At 44.8% G+C, this 22,100-nt stretch overlaps 1 protein-coding gene across 10 annotated transcripts in view; it reads right to left on the reverse strand.

Moving 5' to 3' along the window:
• Positions 1 to 444: 444 nt before the first annotated feature.
• The window catches only part of LOC130361928 (integrator complex subunit 6 homolog), a 58,485-nt gene continuing 36,829 nt past the window's right edge, over positions 445 to 22,100 (reverse strand). For 3 of the 10 annotated variants that reach the window (XM_056565632.1, XM_056565635.1, XM_056565630.1), the window contains 3 exons: positions 16,160 to 16,220; positions 5,149 to 5,227; positions 445 to 3,427 (listed from right to left, as the gene is read on the reverse strand). In XM_056565632.1, coding sequence (XP_056421607.1) covers positions 1,476 to 3,326 — 1,851 coding nt within the window. In that variant the 5' untranslated portion in view covers positions 3,327 to 3,427; positions 5,149 to 5,227; positions 16,160 to 16,220 and the 3' untranslated portion in view covers positions 445 to 1,475. Of the gene's footprint in view, positions 3,428 to 5,148; positions 5,228 to 6,480; positions 6,630 to 16,159; positions 16,221 to 22,100 lie in introns of those variants that run through there. The other 7 variants (XM_056565637.1, XM_056565633.1, XM_056565638.1 and 4 more) reach the window with 3 other exon arrangements.

The raw sequence follows: 22,100 nt of genomic DNA on the forward strand, positions 1-22,100 counted from the left end.
GCTGGAAAAGAAAACCAAGTGGAACCCTAGCCTTAAAATTGTGCAAAATCTTGGTGCAAAAACTAACTGCGCAAAAATTTTGTACCACATTAAGCCATAAAAATGTCAGGAAGGCAATGATAAATCTCCCCAGAAAGTGGTTAAACCAGTCACAAATCCACAACATAACAATTTTACCAATCTGTTGGAGACAAAAACTGTTTTGATTTGGAAGTGTGAGCTGGGATTAGTTACTCTAGAAAAATCACACTAGTTTTTCTCTCCAAAATATTGATAGATCTGGGCCAATGAGCAGCTGCAAATCTGCAGGTAAATTTTACAGCATTTTTATCTTTTTTTTTACTGACTGTAGTGTTGCCCCCCCCCCCCCCCCCCAAACAATGCTGCCCTAGTTACAGGACCACCGTTGCCTAACAACAAAAACTGCATTGTATTTTGATTTCTATGGGGGGGGGGGGGGGGAAATCACCAAAAAATGGCTTACAAAAATGCCACGTAGGCATGGTGTTTGATATTACATTAATGACTCCCAGCTAACTATTTGAAAACATATCCAGCATGTCTTTTATCAGCTTGACCCTAATTTCCTTCCACTTCCCTATTTGTATGTGACCCCTTATTAGTAAAAAAAACAATATACATTTTCATTGCAAAAAAAAAAACACAAACAAACAAACACATTTTATTTAATAATAGTGTAAATGCTCACTGCACCGCTTATTAAATTCTGTGAGGGGTGTAGTTTCCAAAATGGGGTCACATGTGTGGGGGGGGTCCACTCTTCTGGCACCATGGGGGCTTTGTAAATGCACATGGCCCCCGACATGGCAAATTCTCCAAATGCTCAATGGCGCTCCTTCTCTTCTGAGCATTGTAGTACGCCCGCAGAGCACTTTACATCCACATATGGGGTATTTCCATACTCAGGATAAATGGTGTTACAAACCGTTCAGAAGTGTGAATGGGAGTGCAAGCGAAAATTCTGCCGTGTGAATAGACCCAAACACAGAAAATGCCCCAGCCTTGTTAACAGGAATGCAAGCATTTTCTAAGATCCTCTTAAAAAGTACTCTATGACATTAACATTGCCTATGGTCTGTTGTGTAGTCAAATCATGCACCTGTAGTAGAAATATCATTGAGTAAGGCCTCATGTTGAGGCTGAAACATTGCACTTGTAACATGAATGGGTTAATAAATGACTGTTATCCTTACTGGAGTGCCGCTCTTCTACAGTACTTTGTACGTATTTCAGATTGATTCTTTGATATTTAGAAAGGCCTTTGAAAATGAAAAAAAATAAACTATTTAAATAGTTGCTCTGAGAAACTGCACCACTCTACACAGGTTTTTTATAAATATCCACCATGTATCTAATAAGCACTACAAAAATATACATTGTTCCATCCATTGAACTTGTTTCCGGCCCAGAGAAGGGCTCTAAATCATAAAGAAAGAGACCTGATACGTCATAGGTTATTCTTCTATTTCATCATTGGTGTTGTTACTGACTAAAGGAGCACTGACTAAATCTGACTCCATCTCAGTCTTTTTGAAGTAAGGTAGAATGTTAACAGTGAAGAATGTTTCCAGTGTTGCCTCTGTCTGTTTCCAAAAATCAGAGTCAAAATCCACAGGCACAATAGTGGTCTCCTTATGTGTATGGACAATTAGCTCTGCATATGACATACTAGTGATGGCCATATGACACTGGATTTCGGTGTAGTAAGCATGGTCCTTTCTGAGGGTGTAAGATGCCCCATCCCACCTCAAGCAGAAGGAGCGGTGTTTGCAGGCCTGTCGCAGGGTACTATCAGGATGCTTGTGCAAACACTTCACCAGCAGGGGCCAGCTCTTCTTATCCTTCTCATTTATCACTGCTCTGCTGGAACATGCTAAGTAAGATTTTTCTTCGTGATGTAGCACCTCATATTGTTTTATTTTTAATCTCTGACTGTGTTTTTCTAAGTTCATTTTCTTGTACCTATGAATGGCTTCCTCCTCCATACACTGGATCCATTCATGTCTTGTCCTCAGTTTCCTATCTCCTGAGCTCAGCATAGCTTTTATCTGTGATACAGGCATATGCTCATTTGTATTCTTAGCAAACCGACTGTGAATTATTTCATGTACAGAGGAAGCCATTATGTCATTTTTACATTGGCTGGTCATCAAAGATTTTTGCCTTCTGCGGTAAGGATATGGTCTGCGGTTGAAAGGTTTAAGAAATGCCCAAATACTATTGAAATCATTAGACACGTGCCTTAGTGTTTTGTTTCTTGCAGTTTTCTTCTTGTTATTATTTTGCACCCAAACCTCAAAGAAATCTTCTATATTGAAATGTAGAGATGGTTTTTCTTTTTGTGTGTTTCTTGGAGCACGTTTATCCTTGGAATTAGACACAGAACACACTGGAACAATTGGAGTATTTTCTTCATGCTTTCTGGAAAATTTTGGTAGATTCAGTGTGGGAGCCACATTCTGTGGAAATATATCTTGAAAATTAATGTGCATAGGTTGTATTGGCCAAATCGTGTGATGCAGATAGAATTGGGGGTATGTGAATGATTTTCTCTTATTTTTTGTAGACAAATTGTTATTAGGGTTAATGGTGACTTTTCCTTTTTTTGTGGATTGGGTTATTGAAACTGTATTCTTGAAGTCTCCAGAATTTTTTATGATTGTTGTGGTAGGTTTGGGTTGGGGGGGCACAGTAGATTTCTTCTCTTTGCTTGAAGCAGATTTTTTCTTAGCACTTGCACAAGAATGTTCAAGTAAAGGAGATTTAGTTTTCACTTTTCTTCTGCGTATCTTTTTCTTTGTGGTTGGATCCAAATTCCTCTGAAGAAATGCAGAACTGTTTGCACCAGGTACAGGTGTAGAGGCTTCAGCAGATGTGTCAGGCTTGTTCCCAAAAGCCTCATTCCTGTGAGTGTTTGGAGTTATTGAAGCACTGACTACCTTAGCTTTTGGACTCATGTTGCTCTCAGTACTTAGAATTGTTGAAGGACCAATATCCTGTTGGTCTATGTTCTCTGAATATACAGAAAACGTTTTCATTTTACACAGTGGAGCGATGCTGGGCAAACAATATTTTTTCCCTTGAGGTAAAGATAAAATATCGGTAGACAGTGGTGGAATAATTGGTATCTTCTGGTATAAGCTTCCTGTTGACATACAATAAAGATGTCCTGTTGCCGGACATTGTAGATATCTTGTACTTTGGTTTTGTGGGTCTGTTGGTAAATGCACAAATAGGTATGATTTATCCAAAACTGGAAATATTGGAGCTGTTGGCTTCTTCATGTTCAGTGGAAGGAGATTCATTTATTAATTATAAGAAGAATGATGTGAGCGCTGTAATGGTTGGTTGTATTGAAACTGGTCATCCACTCTCAACTTGTTTAGTAAAGACTGAAGAGCAAAACCTAGGCATGAAACAAGAGCAGAGATTTTTGTCACATTTTCATATCTTAATTTGCACAAAAACAACACAAATGTTTAACAACATTCCCAAATACCCTATAAAGATCACAAACACACTGAATTTCTAAATTACAAAAACCATTACATATTTTTAATCCCCTTTAATGTGGTGGCCCAGTACGGGAGGTGTTACCCCATGCTCCTGCTGTCCTGTCAGGCAGCCTCCTTCAGTGTCCCCAAGGCCCCCTGCACTTGTTTCCCCATTATAAGTATGTTTTACCATGTAAAGTAGGGATGTCCCGATACCATTTTTTTTAAGACCGAGTACGAGTCCCGATACTTTAATTCTAGTACTCGCCGATACCCATTACGAGTACTTTTATTTTAAAGGGAATCTGACAGCAAGGTGACGCGTTTTCTGGCGCTGTTTTCCATATGATATGTGGGTTCCTAGTTGTCTACAATGTAGGCGGCTGCTGTAGTATGAGCCAAGATTTCTCTCTTCTCCATTGGAAAGAACAGGGAATTTGCATTGGCGGTGAGACTGATGATCACATTATCTACCTATAAATTCAAGTTAGTGCAGGTGACTCTGCTGTAAGGTTACCTTTAATAGTAGGTAGTATTCCCTTGCAGTCATTAGTAGCAGCCCCCCCTGTAGACAGAAACCCCCTTTAGACAGTGGGCCCCCATATAAACAGCAGCAGGGCCCCCCGTTTAGACAGCAGCAGCAGGGCCCCCAGTTTAGACAGCAGCAGCACAGGCCCCCATCTAGACAGCAGCCCCCCTCCCTCCCCCTGTAGACAGCAGGGCCCCCCTTTAGACAGCAGCAGCCCCCCCCCCCTGTAGACAGCAGGTCCCTCTCTTTAGACACCAGCAGGCCTCCCTGCAGTGGCATTGCTAGGGTTGGTGTCACCCGGTGCGGTAGAAAATGGTGTCATCCCCATACCTTCCCCCCCCCCCTCAGTAAGTTTTTAGCCTGTTGTGACAGACACCACTGTTGTAGCGCATTGTGAGAAATTCCAGTATAATAATCAGATATACCAGTTGCTACAGAATGGGAAAGTGTTAAAGAAGTTTTCACCATTTAAATATACAGCTCCCAGAATTACTTAAAGGGGTACTCCACTGGAAAACATTTACTTTTATATCAACTGGTGCCAGAAAGTTAAACAGATTTTTAAATTACTTCTATTTAAAATCTTAATCCTTACGGTACTTATAAGCTGTTGTATTCTCCACAGGAAGTTGTGTAGTTCTTTCCAGTCTGTCCACAGTGCTCTGTCTGTCCATGTCAGGAACTGTCCAGAGCAGGATAGGTTTGCAATGGGGATTTGCTCCTACTATGGACAGTTCTTGACATGGACAGAGGTCTCAGCACAGAGCACTGTGGTCAGACAGAAAATAAATTAAAAAAGAAAAGAACTTCCTGTGAATTGCTTATACAGCAGCTAATAAGTACTGGAAGGATTAAGATTTTTAAGTAGAAGTAATTTATAAATCTGTTTAACTTTGTAGCACCAGTTGATTACATTTTTTTTCCCAGTAGAGTACCCCTTTATGCAGTGGTGAGGTTATGCTGGGAGTTGAGATTCACTGACCATAACTGTATAACTGACAAGCAACTACAGCTCTGATAGGACATAGAGAGGACAATGATATAAGTGACTACAGGTGACGTCTTCTCTATAGTCTTTCCTTATCTAATTCAGATGGTACATACCGCCGGGTCCAGCTAAAACTTCTCTCTGCAGAATGTGACGCCCAGACGTCTCCTCACTATGTCAGCGCATTCTCATCCTCTATATGAAAACAAGTATTAATATAAACCTGCCAGACACTGTATCCTCTAAATATAATACTACTATACACTATACTCTGATTATAAACCTTCCATACACAGTACCCACTGAATATAATACTACTACACACTGTACATTCTGAATATAATACCAACACATACTGTACACTCTGAATATAAATCTGCCACATACTGTACCCTCTGAATATAAATCTGCCACATACTGTACCCTCTGAATATAAATCTGGTGGTGTTGCTAGTGGATGATGGGGGCGCTAGTACTGGGGGGGTGTTGCTGGAGGATGATGAGGGTGCTACTGGCCATCCCCCCTGGCAGTATCACCCCCATCATCCATCGGCAGGATCGTCCTCCTGGCAGGAGCACCCCCATCATCCACCATCAGGATCTGCTGATGGAGGTGCTGCTGGGGGGGTTTGCTGGTGGATGATGAGGGTGCTACTGCCAGGGGGGAGCATTAGGTAGGCAGCAGTTCCCCCACTTAAGGTAGGTAGCAGTTCCCCCACATTAGGTAGGTAGCAGTTACCCCACATTAGGTAGCATAGATTCCCCACATGTGGTACCAGTTACCCCAAATTAGGTAGTAATTTCCCCACATTAGGTAGCACAGATTCCACACATTAGGTAGCACAGATTCCACACATTAGGTAGCACAGATTCCACACATTAGGTAGCACAGATTCCCCACATTATGTAGCAGCTTTCGCACATTAGGTAGCAGTTTCCTCACATTAGGTAGCAGTTTCCTCACATTAGGTAGCATAGATTCCCCACATTTGGTAGTAGTTTCCCCCCATTAGGCCGCAGGTTCCCTTGCATGTTCCCCACAATAAGTCAAAGTCTCCCCACATTAGATCGCTGGTTCAAACAAACCCCCCCCCTTCCCCCACACAAAAAAAAACACACACACCACAGAGACACACACAGATAGATAGAGAGACACACACACAGTCAGAGATACACACACTCACAGACAGAGAGACACACAGACTGAGTCACACACAGTCACACACAGACAGAGTCACACACAGACAGAGATAGCGACAGACAGACACACACAAACACACACACATACATACACACAGAGACACACACTCACAGACAGAGAGACACACACACACACAAAGACAGAGAGTCACACACACACAGAGTCACACACACAGAGAGTCACACACACACAGTCACACACAGACACACAAACAGAGATAGAGTGAGACAGACACACAATCACTTACCCATCCAGCGCAGCGCTCCTTCTCTCCGGCGCTCTGCGAGTGACGTCACGTCCTAATGCGCAGCCCTGCGGAGTGACGTCGGGCCGACGCAACAGAAGACGTGGGGGCGCAGGCCGGTTCACTGTGCAGGTGACTGGGGGGGGGGGGTGCTTCTACTACTACGGAGACAAGTGAGACAGCGAAAAAGTGAGGACGCGGTGAGGGTGAGGGGTGCTATTACAGAGGCAGCGCAAGTGAGGAGCGGGGGCGTACCTGGTGTCACCCCATCAGGATGGTGTCACCCGATGCGGGCCGCACCCCCCGCACCCCGGTCGCAACGCCACTGCCTCCCTGTAGACATTAGTAGCAGCCCCCTCCTTGCAGACAGCTCACCTGCGGCTGTCCTCTGTCGGGTGCTTCCGCTCCACTGCCACGTTCTCCCATCCGCATCATGGCGTCCCATGGAGGAGCATGTGACATATACATCACTCTGCTTCCTCCGTAGCGTTACGCTGGGAGCAGGGGAGGAGGTGGAGTGATGTATGTGTCACATGCTCCTCCATGGAACACTATGATGCGGACGGGAGGATGGGAGAACGGGGCAGCGGAGCAGCAGCAGGTATCGGGCATGGTATCGGGGACATTACATACATAGTTACATAGTTAGTACGGTCGAAAAAAGACATATGTCCATCAAGTTCAACCAGGGAATTAAGGGGTAGGGGTGTGGCGCGATATTGGGGAAGGGATGAGATTTTATATTTCTTCATAAGCATTAATATTTCTTCATAAGCATTAAACGAGTCCCCGATACCATGCAAACGAGTCCCCGATACCATGCAAATGGCTAGTATCGGCCCTGATACCGATACTAGTATCGGTATCAGGACATCCCTAATGTAAAGTGTTATAAAATGTAATGTTGCTTTAAGAGTTATACCATGTGATATGTCATGTGATTGTTACCCAGGAGGTACCAGGGACCATGTGATCCCAAGAGTGATCTATGGGCTCCCTGCTAGTCTCCATATAAGCCCTGGGTGGAGCTAACTTCTCTCTCGTTGAGCTCTGCTTTTCTGCTAAGTTGAGGTGCAGTGCAGTCGTGCCTAGTGTGTGTGTGTCCATAGTGTTGGGGACCTCAAAGTCAAGTCCTGCAGCCACCATCAAGTCAAGTCAGTCCCTGTCCTCTGTACTCCTCCAAACTTACAGACTCGCTGTCTTCCTTCTCCTCTTCCTAACACCTATCCTTCTCCTTAATACTTCTCAGCAACTTCCTATACCCCTCTGTTCTCCTGCTCCATATTTCTCTGCCCCCCAGACCCCTCTGTTCTCCTCCCTCATACTTCTCTGTCACCCAGACCCCTCTTTCCTTCTCCATACTTTTTTATATCATAGGTCAGGAAGGGGTTAGATTTATCTCATATCAGACCATGACATGCACCAAAAGAATGTCCACACGGCAGAATTTTTGCACTGAATTCTGCGTGAAATTTCTGCATGAATTTATAGCCAATTCGATAGGATTTCGCTGTCCCATTTACACAGCTGAATTTCTGCTGCAGGAATTTCATTAAAATGAATTGGCTATAAATTCATGCATAATTTTAATGCAAAATTCAGCGCAGAGATTCTGCCGTGTGAACCTGGCCTTAGGCCGCTTTTCACACGGCAGAAATTCCACATGAAGTTTCTGTGTGAACTTCAGCATACATTTTTTGCTCATTCACTTTACTGGGATTCCACAAATTCATTTACACAGCAGAATTTCCGCTGTGGAATGTTTGATGTAGAAATTCTGCATTCTGTGCTCCGAAACAATATAAGTTTGGTCTTATATTTTTTAGGACTTTGGCTAAAATGGGGCTTGAATTTGTGGAATCTGCGCAAAATGTAACTGTTAAGTTATCTAAAGCCTATTCCTACTCCCGCAGGTAGTACATTTGGGACTACCCCTTAGCATGGCCATCGAGTGGACTTATGTTTTCCTGGTTTATGGGTGATCCTCTTGGATGTTTGCTTCCACTTCCCTCCCTGAGACACCCTGGATGAGAAGGGACTGAAGAGCCAGAATTAATTAATATCGAGGCATTGCCCTCTGCAAGTCTCCTCCTCCTATGCTGACCCCTTGGGTAGGTTTGTTATTCTTCAGGGTACCCTAGGGGGGAAACAGTTGCTCCTTTGTAATGTCTATGCCCCTAACTCATCTCAAATTCCCTTCCTTCGTTGGGTGATGGCGCGTCTACGTAAATTTCCACCCTCAGCCTGGCTCTTGGAGGGCGATTTTAACTTAGTTTTCTCACCCTCAGTTGATCACCACTCTGCGACAGGCTCCCCATCACCTCCTTCCCAATTGCGCTTATCTATGCTTTTTAGGCACCTGATTCGCTCTGCGGCGCTTTATGACCTGTGGCGTATTAATCATCCGTCGGACCGCTCGTTCTCTTTTTTTTCTCACCCCCACAATCTCCACACTCACATTGACTACTTTTTTGGCAATCTCCCCTTGGTTTGCATGCTCTCTTCTGCATCTATGGAACCTATCTCCTGGTCTGACCATAGTCCTGTTCTTGTGTCCTTTTTTCCGCTTATCTCTTCTCCACGCTGTTGCCACTGGCGTCTTAATGACTCTTTGCCTAAAACTCCTACTTCCCGGGATGCGATACTGTCTCATATTACTGATTATTTTGCAACCAACGAAGGCTCTGTGTCCTCCCCGACAATTCTATGGGAGGCTAACAAGGCTGTGGTTAGAGGACACTGTATTGCTCTTGGCTCTCGCCTGAAGAGAGACACATTGATCTGCTCCCGGGAACTTAGGGTACAAATTTCTACTCTGGAGGCTCTTCTACTAACTACTCCTCTTTCGGTTCTGAGGCGTCTGGTCGCTGCGCAGTCCCAATTGGGAGACCTGGCTCTCCATAAGGTAGAACGGCAATGCTTTATGCTAAGCAGCGGTTCTATGAGAAGGGTAATAAGGCCCATACTATGCTAGCTAGGCGTTTGAGGGACCGTGCTATAGCTCAGGCCCCCTCGGCTCTGAAAGATGCCACAGGGACCCTCCATTACCATCCTGATTCTATTGCCAGCCTTTTTCATGACTATTACTATAAGTTGTACTCCTTCCTTCCCAACTCCCGTCGGACCCTGGGGAGCGAGCTGCGGCACTGGACTCGTTCCTTTCTAGATGTAGCCTTCCGGCCCTCTCTGCCACTGACAGGGAGTCCCTGAATGCTCCTGTCACGCTCGAGGAACTTTCTGAAGTTCTTAAGTCCCTCCCAGCCGGGCGCTTCCCGGGCCCTGACGGGTTTACATATTTATACTATAAGACCTATTCGGCTGTTCTTCTACCCAAGCTAGTCCCCTTGTTAAACTCCTTTCTGGGGGGTGAGGGGATCCCACAGTCCTTCTTACATTCCCTAATTACGCTGATTCCCAAGCCTAATAAAGACCCTCATGATTGTTCTAGTTATAGGCCCATAGCCCTCCTCAATTCTGATGTGACATTTTTTTCCAAGCTCTTAGCTGCACGCCTCTGCACTTTCCTCCCTACTCTTATTCACAAGGATCAGGTTGGTTTCATCCCCTGTCGTCAGGGTGGTGACAACACGAGACGGGTGGTGGATCTTATTGATCTCGTTAATAGGAGATCTGAACAAGCCTTACTCCTCAGCCTAGATGCTGAAAAGGCTTTTGATAGGTTGGGATGGCCATTCATGTTTGCTACCCTACAGAAAGTTGGAATCTCTGGTAATTTTCTCAACGCACTGCGGGGTCTCTACTCCTCTCTCTCTACTCCTCTCCTACTGCCTCTCTTAAGCTCCCATCTACTTCCTCACCTCCCTTTACTCTCCAAAATGGCACTCGGCAGGGATGCCCATTGTCCCCCCTGATCTTTGCTCTTTCTATAGAGCCGCTTGCGGCTCTGATCCGGGGAGACCCTGACATCTCGGGGATAACCCTTCATGATAGGGCTTTTAAGATTTGCCTTTTTGCGGATGATGTCTTGCTCACTCTTACTAACCCTCTTCTGTCCTTGCCCTCTTTGTATAAACTTCTACGTGAATATGCCCAGGTCTCTGGTTATAAGGTTAATCTTTCTAAGTCTGAAGCCATGCCTCTTAACCTTCCTTCCTCTTTGATATCCCAGTTGAAGGGTAACTACTCTTTTTGTTGGTCCCCTACGGCCATTAAATACCTGGGAGTGTCCCTCTCTTCTTCCTATTCTTCTTTGTACTCCACCAACTTCCCCTCCTTGTTCAAGAGCTGCGTTCCTTGATGGAAAAATGGCGATCTCAATATATTTCCTTTTTTGGGCGCATTGCGGCGGTCAAAATGACTATCCTGCCCAAACTTCTCTACTTTTTCGAGACGCTGCCGGCACGAGTTCCTTTAGCTGCGCTACATTCCTTTCAATCGGCTATTTTTCGATTTATTTGGGATACTAAAAGACATAGACTGCCCATGTCGGTAATATTGGCGAGCCGTTCTTCTGGGGGGTTGGGAGTACCAGATGTAGCGAAATATTATTGGACGGCGCATTTACGTCACCTTGCTGCATGGTCAACTTACCACGCCTATAGTAAATGGATGGAGTTGGAAAAACTTTGGCTATCTCCTACTCATCCCAACTCTCTCCTGTGGTCCTTTCCCCTCCCCACCCCTCCACTTTCTCTTCTGGATCCTATGTCCTTCTCCCGATATGTTTGGACTTACTGCTCTGGGCGGTTCCGCCTCCCTTCCCCATCCTCTCCCTTGCAGTCTTTTCTATATTACTCAGACTTCCCCCCGGGATGCACTTCTCGCATGGCACGGGAGTGGGGCTCCCGAGGATTGTTTTGTTGGGCTGACATTGTGGACCCGCTCACGCGTACCCTTCTGCCATTTGATAGCTTGAGATCTCGTTGGGATCTCCCCGCTTCTGAACTAACTCACTATATACAGCTTCAGCACTTCCTGCTATCGCAGCGGGGCTCTGTGTAGGGGTGGGCCATGGATGTGGGGACTCCTCTCGAGTATTTATTCCCTATTGCTCTCCCCTCGGGATAATACTGCCCCAACTCACCATTACATGGGAGATGCTGGGAAGAAGCCCTTAACACTACTATTACACTCCCTCAGTGGCGGGTGATCTGGGATCGGGCCTCTCGGGCCTCTATCTGCACGGCTTATAAGGAAACGCAATACAAGATGCTCATGGGTTGGTATCACACTCCAGTCCTGCTGAATAAACTGAACCCTGATATTCCCCCTCAGTGTTGGAGATGTGGAGTGGGTTTAGGGGGATATTTTCCATATATTTTGGTCCTGCCCATTTATCACTCCATTTTGGGTGTTGGTTCAGCGACTGTTACAAAGTGTCCTGGATGTGGTGGTGCCTCTGGATCCATTGGTATTTCTCTTACATTTGTCTACTAGGGCCTTGGCCAAGAGACCGTTTAAATTCTTTATGCATGTAGTTTTTGCGGCCAAGACTCTGATAGCTAAACATTGGAAACAGACACCCCCCCCCCATCTGAAGGGGAACTGATAGCTAGGATCCGGGAGATTCGCTCCTTGGAGTCTATTACCGCCTTCCTAAACAACACTATTCCACAATTCCTTTCAGTGTGGGACCCTTGGGACAGATTCACAGATAGACAGCCTCCCTAATCGGTGTGCTCCTTCTGGACCTATCTTCTTCTCTTCTTTTCTTTTTCTTTCTTAACCGTTCACGTGTTCTTCCTCGTCTCCCCTCTTCCCTGCTGGTTGTTGTTGTCGTCGTTCCACCCTCCCTACCCCCCCTCCCCTTTCCCCTTCCCTTATGCTGGAGAAACAGGCTCTAGTAATTTATGGGTTCTGCCCTCTCAGCGTATATCAGCTTCGATATTGTGCATTGTACTGTTTAGTTATCACATTTTATTGTCCTGTAGGGGTTTTTACCCCCCCCCCCCCCAAAAAAAAATTTTGCTACTTGATTGTATCTCTTGTCGTTGAACCTTTTGTCAAAATTTCATAACAATTTACAGTTAAAAAAAAGTTATCTAAAGCCTACCTTTCTAGTGTCCTGCGGAATTTGTGCGGAATTTCTGCATACATTTCCGCAACAATTCCGCAAATATCTAAATACCGTAGAATTCTGCAAAAAACAAATGCTAATACAGAACTGATAGAGATATGCACATTTTCTGTCGTGTGAACGCGGCCTTAGGCTATGTTCACACGTCAGAATTTCTACATAAAATTCTGCATGGAATTCTGCATTAAAATTCTGCATGAATTTATAGCCAATACACTTCAATGGAATTCCGCACAGAATTTCTGCTGCAAAATTTCAGAGGCAGGAATTCTATTGAAGTGAAGGGGCAATTACTTTCTGAGTAATTTACTGCAGAATTTTCATGCAGAATCCAGTACAGAAATTCTGCTGAGTGAGCATAGCCTAAAAGGGAGGTATTTATCATTATTTGGCTGTGCCCAGTACTTTTTATAGTGGGTTTTATTTTTTCTGCAGTCTTTTTGCTGATGTGCACTGAATTTATCAAAAAGGTGAACGGACTTTAATAAATACTGCGCAAATTTACATTCACCTCACAAACGTCTGTAAGCCGCGAAATTGGAAGTTTCTTTTAGTTTCCTCTCAGACTGAGTTGCCGTGCTCCGGAGACCTGTGTGCTCGGTACAGAAGGTGCTGTCATAGCAGGTTGCCCCAGTTGTAAGTGTTTAATGTTAAAAAGTGTTTCTGTCTGTCTTATTTTTGAACAAAGCTAAAATAAGCTACAAAGAATGCCAGACATTACCAAGGTCCGATGGCCCTTTTTATTTTTTATGACAAAATTGTCATACAGAGAGTTCTAAATAGTCTGGCAACATGGCATAGCATTGATCAGTGTATGCAATCAAGGTATTGCATGTTATAGTCCCCTCTGGGGGCTATAAAAGTGTAAAAAAAAAAAGTGTAAAGAAAGTGTGATTTAACCCCTTCCCTAATAAAAGTTTGAAAAAAACTATGTAAATAAAAATATAAACATATGTGGTATCGCCATGTGCGTAAATGTCCGAACTATAAAAATATATCATTAATTAAACTGCACGGACAATGGCGTACACGTAAAAATAAAATTCCAAAGTCCAAAATAGCGTATTTTTGGTCACATTTAATATGTTAAAAAATTTATAAAAAGCGCTCAAAAAGTCCCATCAAAACAAAAATGGTACCGATAAAAACTTCAGATCCTGGCACAAAAAATTAGCCCTCATACCGGCCCGTACGCGGAAAATAAAGTCATGGGGTCAAAAGAGGACATTTTTAAACGTATTCATTCTCTTGCATGTAGTTATGATTGTTACCAGATGTAAAACAAAATCAAACATGCGTAGAAACAGAAGCCCCTAAAGGTTACAAAATGTTATTTTTTTTATTTTGTCCCACAAATATTTTTTCTTTGGTGTAGCAGTCGATTTTTTGGTAAAATGACTGATGTCTGTTACACTATGCGCTCCGGCCTCACACGCTGGCCATGAGCGCATGGTCCCCTTACCTTCTGCTGCTGACGGGGCTGGGACTTGCATCGCGGGACATGCCCACATGTGAGCCCCAGTCCGTCACTCTCCGGGTGTTTCTCCTGCCTCTACCTCCACCTCTCTGCTACGGCACGCGTGTCTCCGTCCCTTAGGGCGTGCGCGCACCGGAGTTTTAAGATTTAAAGGACCAGTACACTCATTAGTGTAACCACCTGTGGCTTGTTTATAAATTCCTCCACCCTCCTCAGTTCTCTGCCGGATCTTTGTTGCCTTGTGCCCTAGAAAAAGCGTTCTGTTGTATTGCCTTGCCGTGTACCTGATCTCCTGCTCTTGTGACTTGACCTTGCACCTCTGCCACCTGACTATTGAACTCCTGCTACGTCCTGACTACACTACTGTGCCGCCTGCCCTGACCTACTGCTATCCAGACTACGAGTTGCCTCATCCCTCCTGTGCCTCGCATCTCCTCAGCCGCCTGTGTGGTCGAGCCGTGCCAGGGCTAGTGACCTGGCTGTTGCCTGCAGCTGAAAGCCCATCCTGCTTTGCGGCGGGCTCTGGTGAAGACCAGCGGCACCTTAGACTCCACTCCCTGGTACGGTCCGAGTCATCTGCCACACAGGTCCAGCAGATCCACATACACTGGAGTTCCTGTCTTAAGAAACGTGAGTGTTACAATGTCATTACAAAGTACAATTATATGGGTCTCTAGGTGAAAAATTGAAAGGTTTATGATTTTTAAAAGGAGAAAAAAACGAAAGTGGAAAAATGCTGAGTCCTTAAGGGGTTAATTGCCAAAATTGATCAATAACATAACAACCTGGTGAGTGCAACAGAATTTGCGTTCCCCAAGTTGGAATAACAGAGAGCTGTTCCGTCTGTCTGTTAAAACACATGCACCAACCTTCAGACTGAACGCAGCTTACCTGTTAGACTAACTGTCACTGCAGTTTTTGAGCCAAAGTCAGAAGTGTATTCCAAAGGAATAGGACATATAAAGGAAGAATTTACACTTCTCCTCCCTTATGGATCCACTTCTGACTTTGGCTCAAAAACTGCAGTGGCAGTTTTCCAAAATCTGCCAGAAAAAAAAACAAGTGTAAACTTAGCCTTACCAAGCTGTATCCCCCGCAGTGTTTTCAACACCTAGGCCATTGTGGTTAGCATTGTCACCGCTCCCTGATCTCAAAGCTTGGGGCTCTCACTTTGCGCTCTCCAGTTTATTAGGTGAGTGACAATTTAAGGCTATTTGGCTCATGGAGCAACCTAAATGCAGGAAAACTCTCCAGCTGGTTGTTAGAAAATACAACAACAGCAGTGGAGTCTCCAGCTGTTGCCAAATGCGAAAGAATAACCAGCATGATAATATTAGCTTGTTTGGCATGTCCTAATGGTACTTAATAATCTGTATTAATATATTGATCTTTGTTAAGAATAATGTATTGATATATTAGAAGATCTGATTAGATCACACAACCCTGCTTGGTGCTTAGTTCTTATTTGATTTTGCTTACTCTATTAGAACAGATGCCTCCTTACTAAATAACAGGTCCCCCATGCTTGAAAGTAATTTCACTGTGGTCTGACATTTTCTAAAGCCAAGTTGGTGATGGTCTACATTTGCGGTGTTTTAAACACGGTTCCGTAAAATATTTGCGCCTTTTTAACAAAGATGCAGTTAATAAATACTTGCACAGCCCTGCAGCACACAGCCAGATTTTCGAAAAATCGTCTATTTCGAAAAGGTGCCAAAAATAAAATGTAAAAAATCATACTGTGCAAAAAAAAAAAAAAGTGCCCTTTACAGCCATAAAATGACGGGGACAGCTTGATAAATCTCCCCCAAAGTGTCTAAAAGTTTTAACACCAATTTTGTCTTGGCTTATACTGCGCCACTTATAGGTGCCAAAAAAGTTTCTAGTCAGCTTTGTTAATGTAGCTTAAACATAAATAATCCTTAGATATGTCCCTTTTGGTGTGAAAAAAATGCAGGTCACACATGTGGACCATTTTACTATTATTTCTTGCACAAACTTAACAAATGTGTCAGGCATTCAATGCGTCACAATTTGGTTCCATCAGCCATAGTAAATGTGGGCCACTGTTTGTTGCCCTTATTCCTGATTAGGTAAACAATTGTTCCTATAACCCCAGCCTTACTTTCCCACTATGATGATGCACTACATGTCCCATTTTATCCTACCTGTGCAGATTTCTCTCCTGTCTGACGCAGCAATGCTTCCTTGTATGCAGCCTGCTGTGGGCTTAGTGAAATAAAACAATCCTATGGTTACACTGCTTTTCATGGATCTTTGGAATGAGTTTCGTTTTTCACAAATGACATAATCATTTTTTTCTCCTGACCTCTAGTGGTGATTTATTAATATAACACTCTACCTGCATTATCAACTGTGGGAGCATAAAGTGTATATTCCAAGAGTTACACCCACTAACAAACCAGAATTTTATAGGAGTTATCCTTAGACAGACTATACTTACCTACAGTATGCACTTACACTCATACATAGAGACTCAAATACAGATAAACAATAGAAGAGCATACCATGTATTTGCTGTCTTTGACTCCAGCTATTGGGGCCCCAACAATATACATTGGATTGCTTTATGAAGTAGTGATATTAAAGGGATACTCCGGTGGAAAACTTTTTTTTTTTTTAAATCAACTTGTGGCAGAAAGTTAAACAGATTTATATATTATTTCTATTAAAAAATCTTAATCCTTCCTGTACTTATTAGCTGCTGAATACAACAGAGGAAATTATTTTCTTTTTGGAACACAGAGCTCTCTGCTTAATCACGAGCACAGTGCTCTCTGCTGACATCTCTGTCCATTTTAAGAACTGTCGAGAGTAGGAAAAAATCCCCATATGCTGCTCTGGACAGTTCTTAAAATGGACAGAGATGTCAGCAGAGAGCTCTGTGCTCATGATGTCAGCAGAGAGCACTGTGTTCCAAAAAGAAAAGAATTTCCTCTGTAGTATTCAGCAGCTAATAAGTACTGGAAGGATTAAGTGACGGGCCCTCCCGCGATCAGACATCTTATCCCCTTATCCTTTGGATAGGGGATAAAATGATTTTTGCCCGGAATACCCCTTTAAAGTAATGCCTCCTCCCTTGTACTGAGCCTTTGCAGAGTGGAACTCCATTCTGCAGCAGAGTAGGCTCAGTACAGGGAAGGAGGCATTACTTTAACCCCTTCATGACCCAGCCCATTTTCACCTTCAGGACCTGGGCATTTTTTGAAAATCTGACCACTGTCATTTTAAACATTAATAACTCTGGGATGCTTTTAGTTATCATTCTGATTCCAAGACAGTTTTTTCGTGACATATTCTACTTTATGTTATTGGTTAAATTTCACTGATATTTGCATCCTTTCTTGGTAAAAAATCTAAAAATTTCATGAAAATTTTGAAAATGTTGCATTTTTCTAACTTTGAAAGTCTCTGCTTGAAAGGAAAATGGATATTCCAAATAAATTACATATTGATTCACATATACAATATGTCTACTTTATGTTTGCATCAAAAAATTGACAAGTTTTTACTTTTGGAGGACACCAGAGGGCTTCAAAGTTCCGCAGCAATTTTCCAATTTTTCTCAAGATTTTCAAAATCGTACTTTTTCAGGGCCCAGTTCAGGTTGGAAGTGGATTTTAAGGGTCTTCATATTAAAAAATACCCCATAAATGACCCCATTATAAAAACTGCACCCCCCAAAGTATTCAAAATGACATTCAGTAAGTGTTTTAACCCTTTAGGTGTTTCACAGGAATAGCAGCAAAGTGAAGGAGAAAATTCTAAATCTTCATTTTTTACACTCGCATGTTCTTGTAGACCCAATTTTTGCATTTTTACAAGGGGTAAAAGGAGAGAAATCACCCTAAAATTTGTAACCCAATTTCTCGAGTAAGGAAATACCTCATATGTGTATGTCAAGTGTTCGGCGGGCGCAGTAGAGGGCTCAGAAGGGAAGGAGCAACAATGGGATTTTGGAGAGTGAGTTTTTCTGAAAGGGTTTTTGGGGGGCATGTCCCATTTAGGAAGCCCCTATGGTGCCAGAACAGTGGACCCCCCCACATGTGACCCCATTTTGGAAACTACACCCCTCATGGAATTTAAAAAGGGGTGCAGTGAGCATTTACACCCCACTGGCGTTTGACAGATATTTGAAACAGTGGACTGTGCAAATGAAAAATTTTATTTTTCATTTTCACAGACCACTGTTCCAAAAATCTGTCATACGCCAATGGGGTGTAAATTCTCACTGCACCCCTTATTACATTCCGTGAGGGGTGTAGTTTCCAAAATGGGGTCACATATGGATATTTATTGTTTTGCGTTTGTCAGAGAAATTGCATTACAAATTTAGAGGGTCTTTTTTCCCTTTTACCTCTTGTGAAAATGAAAAGTATAGGGCAACACCAGAATGTCAGTGTAAAAAATTTATTTTTTTACACTAACATGCTGTTGTAGACCCCAACTTCACCTTTTCATAAGGGGTTAAAGAAGAAAAAGCCCCCCAAAATTTGTAAGGCAATTTCTCCCGAGTACGGCGATACCCCATATGTGTCCCAAAACTGTTGCCCTGAAATACGACAGGGCTCCAAAGTGAGAGAGCGCCATGTGCATTTGAGGCCTAAATTAGGGATTTGCATAGGGGTGGACATAGGGGTATTCTATGCCAATGATTCCCAAACAGGGTGCCTCCAGCTGTTGCAAAACTCCCAGCATGCCTGGACAGTCAATGGCTGTCCGGCAATACTGGGAGTTGTTATTTTGCAACAGCTGGAGGCTCCGTTTTGGAAACAGTAGCGTACCAGACGTTTTTCATTTTTTGGGGTAGGGGGGCTGTGTAGGGGTATGTGTATATGTAGTGTTTTTTACTTTTTATTTTAGGTTAGTGTAGTGTAGTGTTTTTAGGGTACAGTCACATGGGCAGAGGTTCACAGCAAGTTTGCCGCTGGAAGTTTGAGCTGCAGCGCAAAATTTGCGCCATTTCAAACTTGCAGCACTCACTGTAAACCTCCGCCCATGTGAGTGTACCCTGTACATTCACATTGGGGGGAGGGGGCAAACATCCAGCTGTTGCAAACTCCGAGCATGCCCTTTGGCTGTCCGTGCATGCTGGGAGTTGTAGTTTTGCAACAGCTGGAGGCACACTGGTTTGGAAACACTAAGTTAAGTAATAAACTTTCAAGTGTTTTGCAACCAAACTTAATGTTTCCAAACCAGTGTGCCTCCAGCTGTTGCAAAATTACAACTCCCAGCATGCATGGTCTGTCAGTGCATGCTGGGAGTTATAGTTTTGCAACAATTGCAACAGCTGGAGGCACTGAGGTAGGAAACGGACAATGTTTCCCAACTAGTGTGCCTCCAGTTGTTGCAAAACTACAACTCCCAGCATGCCCAGACTGTCCAGGCATGCTGGAAGTTGTAGTTCAGCAATATCTGAAGGATCAGATGTTGCCGAACTACAACTTCCAGCATGCTTGGGCAGCCTGGGCATGCTGGGAGTTGTAGTTTTGTAACATCTGGGGGTCCACAGTTTGGAGACCACTGTATAATGGTCTCCAATCTGTGCTCTTCCAGATGTTAGAGAACTACAACTCCCAGCATGCCTGGACAGACTGAGCATTCTGAGATTTGTAGTTTTGCAACATTTGGAAGAGCACAGATTGGAGACCATTATACAGTGGTCTCCAAACTGTGGGCCTCCAGATGTTGCAAAACTGCAACTCCCAGCATGCCCAGAAAGCCAAAGGCTGTCTGGGCATGCTGGGAGTTGCAGTTTTGAAACTCCCAGAGGCAGCAGTGAGATCGCTTTACGGCGATCTCACTGCTGCCAATGAAGATGCCGCCCTGCTGCCGGAAACTCACCTCCGGGACGCAGCGCTGCTGGGACTGCCTGGAGGACGTCGCTCGCGCCGGGACCGCTCGGGACACCGCATGGATGGGTAAGTGACGCTGGGGGGCGGGTAAGGGACACTTAGCAGAGCGGTGTGTGTCCCGATCCCCGTGATCCGGACTCACACACCGCGCTGCTAAGTATTCTCATAGCGAAACGCTGCTATCAGCTAGTCAGATTTGACCAGCTGATAGCAGCGATCGCTGGGGGGGGGGGGACGAAACCCCCCGTGGTCGCACGGTAAGATGGCTGGCTATCAGTGATAGCCACCATCTTACCGGGCACTGCAGGATGCCGCGAGTAGCGGCAAAAATGTTCATGACGTACCTGTATGTCATGGGTCGGGATCACCTTGCCACTCATGACGTACAGGTATGTCATAGGTCGGGAAGGGGTTAAGGCTGGAACTCCCCTGAGTTTTTTGGGGGGAAAACGCCATTAAAAACGCCAATTTTCCCGCACGGCGTTTTTTCACAGATGTTCACAAGCATCCAGATGTTAGCTAGCTGCAAGTCAATAGTAAACTGCAAAATGCCAGATTCACTTGGCGTTTTTCAGTTTGGCTTTTTTTTATCCTTTTGGCGTTTTTCAACAATTTCGGGCTCAGAGGCTGGATTCCGCCCTGCTGCCGGAAACTCACCTCCGGGACGCAGCGCTGCTGGGACTGCCTGGAGGACGTCGCTCGCGCCGGGACCGCTCGGGACACCGCATGGATGGGTAAGTGACGCTGGGGGGCGGGTAAGGGACACTTAGCAGAGCGGTGTGTGTCCCGATCCCCGTGATCCGGACTCACACACCGCGCTGCTAAGTATTCTCATAGCGAAACGCTGCTATCAGCTAGTCAGATTTGACCAGCTGATAGCAGCGATCGCTGGGGGGGGGGGACGAAACCCCCCGTGGTCGCACGGTAAGATGGCTGGCTATCAGTGATAGCCACCATCTTACCGGGCACTGCAGGATGCCGCGAGTAGCGGCAAAAATGTTCATGACGTACCTGTATGTCATGGGTCGGGAACACCTTGCCACTCATGACGTACAGGTATGTCATAGGTCGGGAAGGGGTTAAGGCTGGAACTCCCCTGAGTTTTTTGGGGGGAAAACGCCATTAAAAACGCCAATTTTCCCGCACGGCGTTTTTTCACAGATGTTCACAAGCATCCAGATGTTAGCTAGCTGCAAGTCAATAGTAAACTGCAAAATGCCAGATTCACTTGGCGTTTTTCAGTTTGGCTTTTTTTTATCCTTTTGGCGTTTTTCAACAATTTCGGGCTCAGAGGCTGGATTCCGCCCTGCTGCCGGAAACTCACCTCCGGGACGCAGCGCTGCTGGGACTGCCTGGAGGACGTCGCTCGCGCCGGGACCGCTCGGGACACCGCATGGATGGGTAAGTGACGCTGGGGGGCGGGTAAGGGACACTTAGCAGAGCGGTGTGTGTCCCGATCCCCGTGATCCGGACTCACACACCGCGCTGCTAAGTATTCTCATAGCGAAACGCTGCTATCAGCTAGTCAGATTTGACCAGCTGATAGCAGCGATCGCTGGGGGGGGGGGGACGAAACCCCCCGTGGTCGCACGGTAAGATGGCTGGCTATCAGTGATAGCCACCATCTTACCGGGCACTGCAGGATGCCGCGAGTAGCGGCAAAAATGTTCATGACGTACCTGTATGTCATGGGTCGGGAACACCTTGCCACTCATGACGTACAGGTATGTCATAGGTCGGGAAGGGGTTAAGGCTGGAACTCCCCTGAGTTTTTTGGGGGGAAAACGCCATTAAAAACGCCAATTTTCCCGCACGGCGTTTTTTCACAGATGTTCACAAGCATCCAGATGTTAGCTAGCTGCAAGTCAATAGTAAACTGCAAAATGCCAGATTCACTTGGCGTTTTTCAGTTTGGCTTTTTTTTATCCTTTTGGCGTTTTTCAACAATTTCGGGCTCAGAGGCTGGATTTTCAAATCGCCTGACAAAACCTAGTTTGGCGTTTTTTGCCCTGAAATCGTGGCGTTTAATGACATGTTGGTTTTAAATTAAAACGTCTATAGGGACATGGCAGTGATGTCACGTCCCCGTATCTGAGGCAGCGCCCAGCACAGAATGCCAGGAGGCTGCACCAAGATCGTGGGGGGCCCCAGCGGCGGGACCCCTGTGATCATACATCTACACCTTAGACTGGGGTGCGGGATGCACCGGTTGACACCAAGCCGCTCGGCACCC

This window comes from Hyla sarda, chromosome 3 (genome assembly GCF_029499605.1).
Source record: "Hyla sarda isolate aHylSar1 chromosome 3, aHylSar1.hap1, whole genome shotgun sequence".
Classification (NCBI taxonomy): domain Eukaryota; kingdom Metazoa; phylum Chordata; class Amphibia; order Anura; family Hylidae; genus Hyla; species Hyla sarda.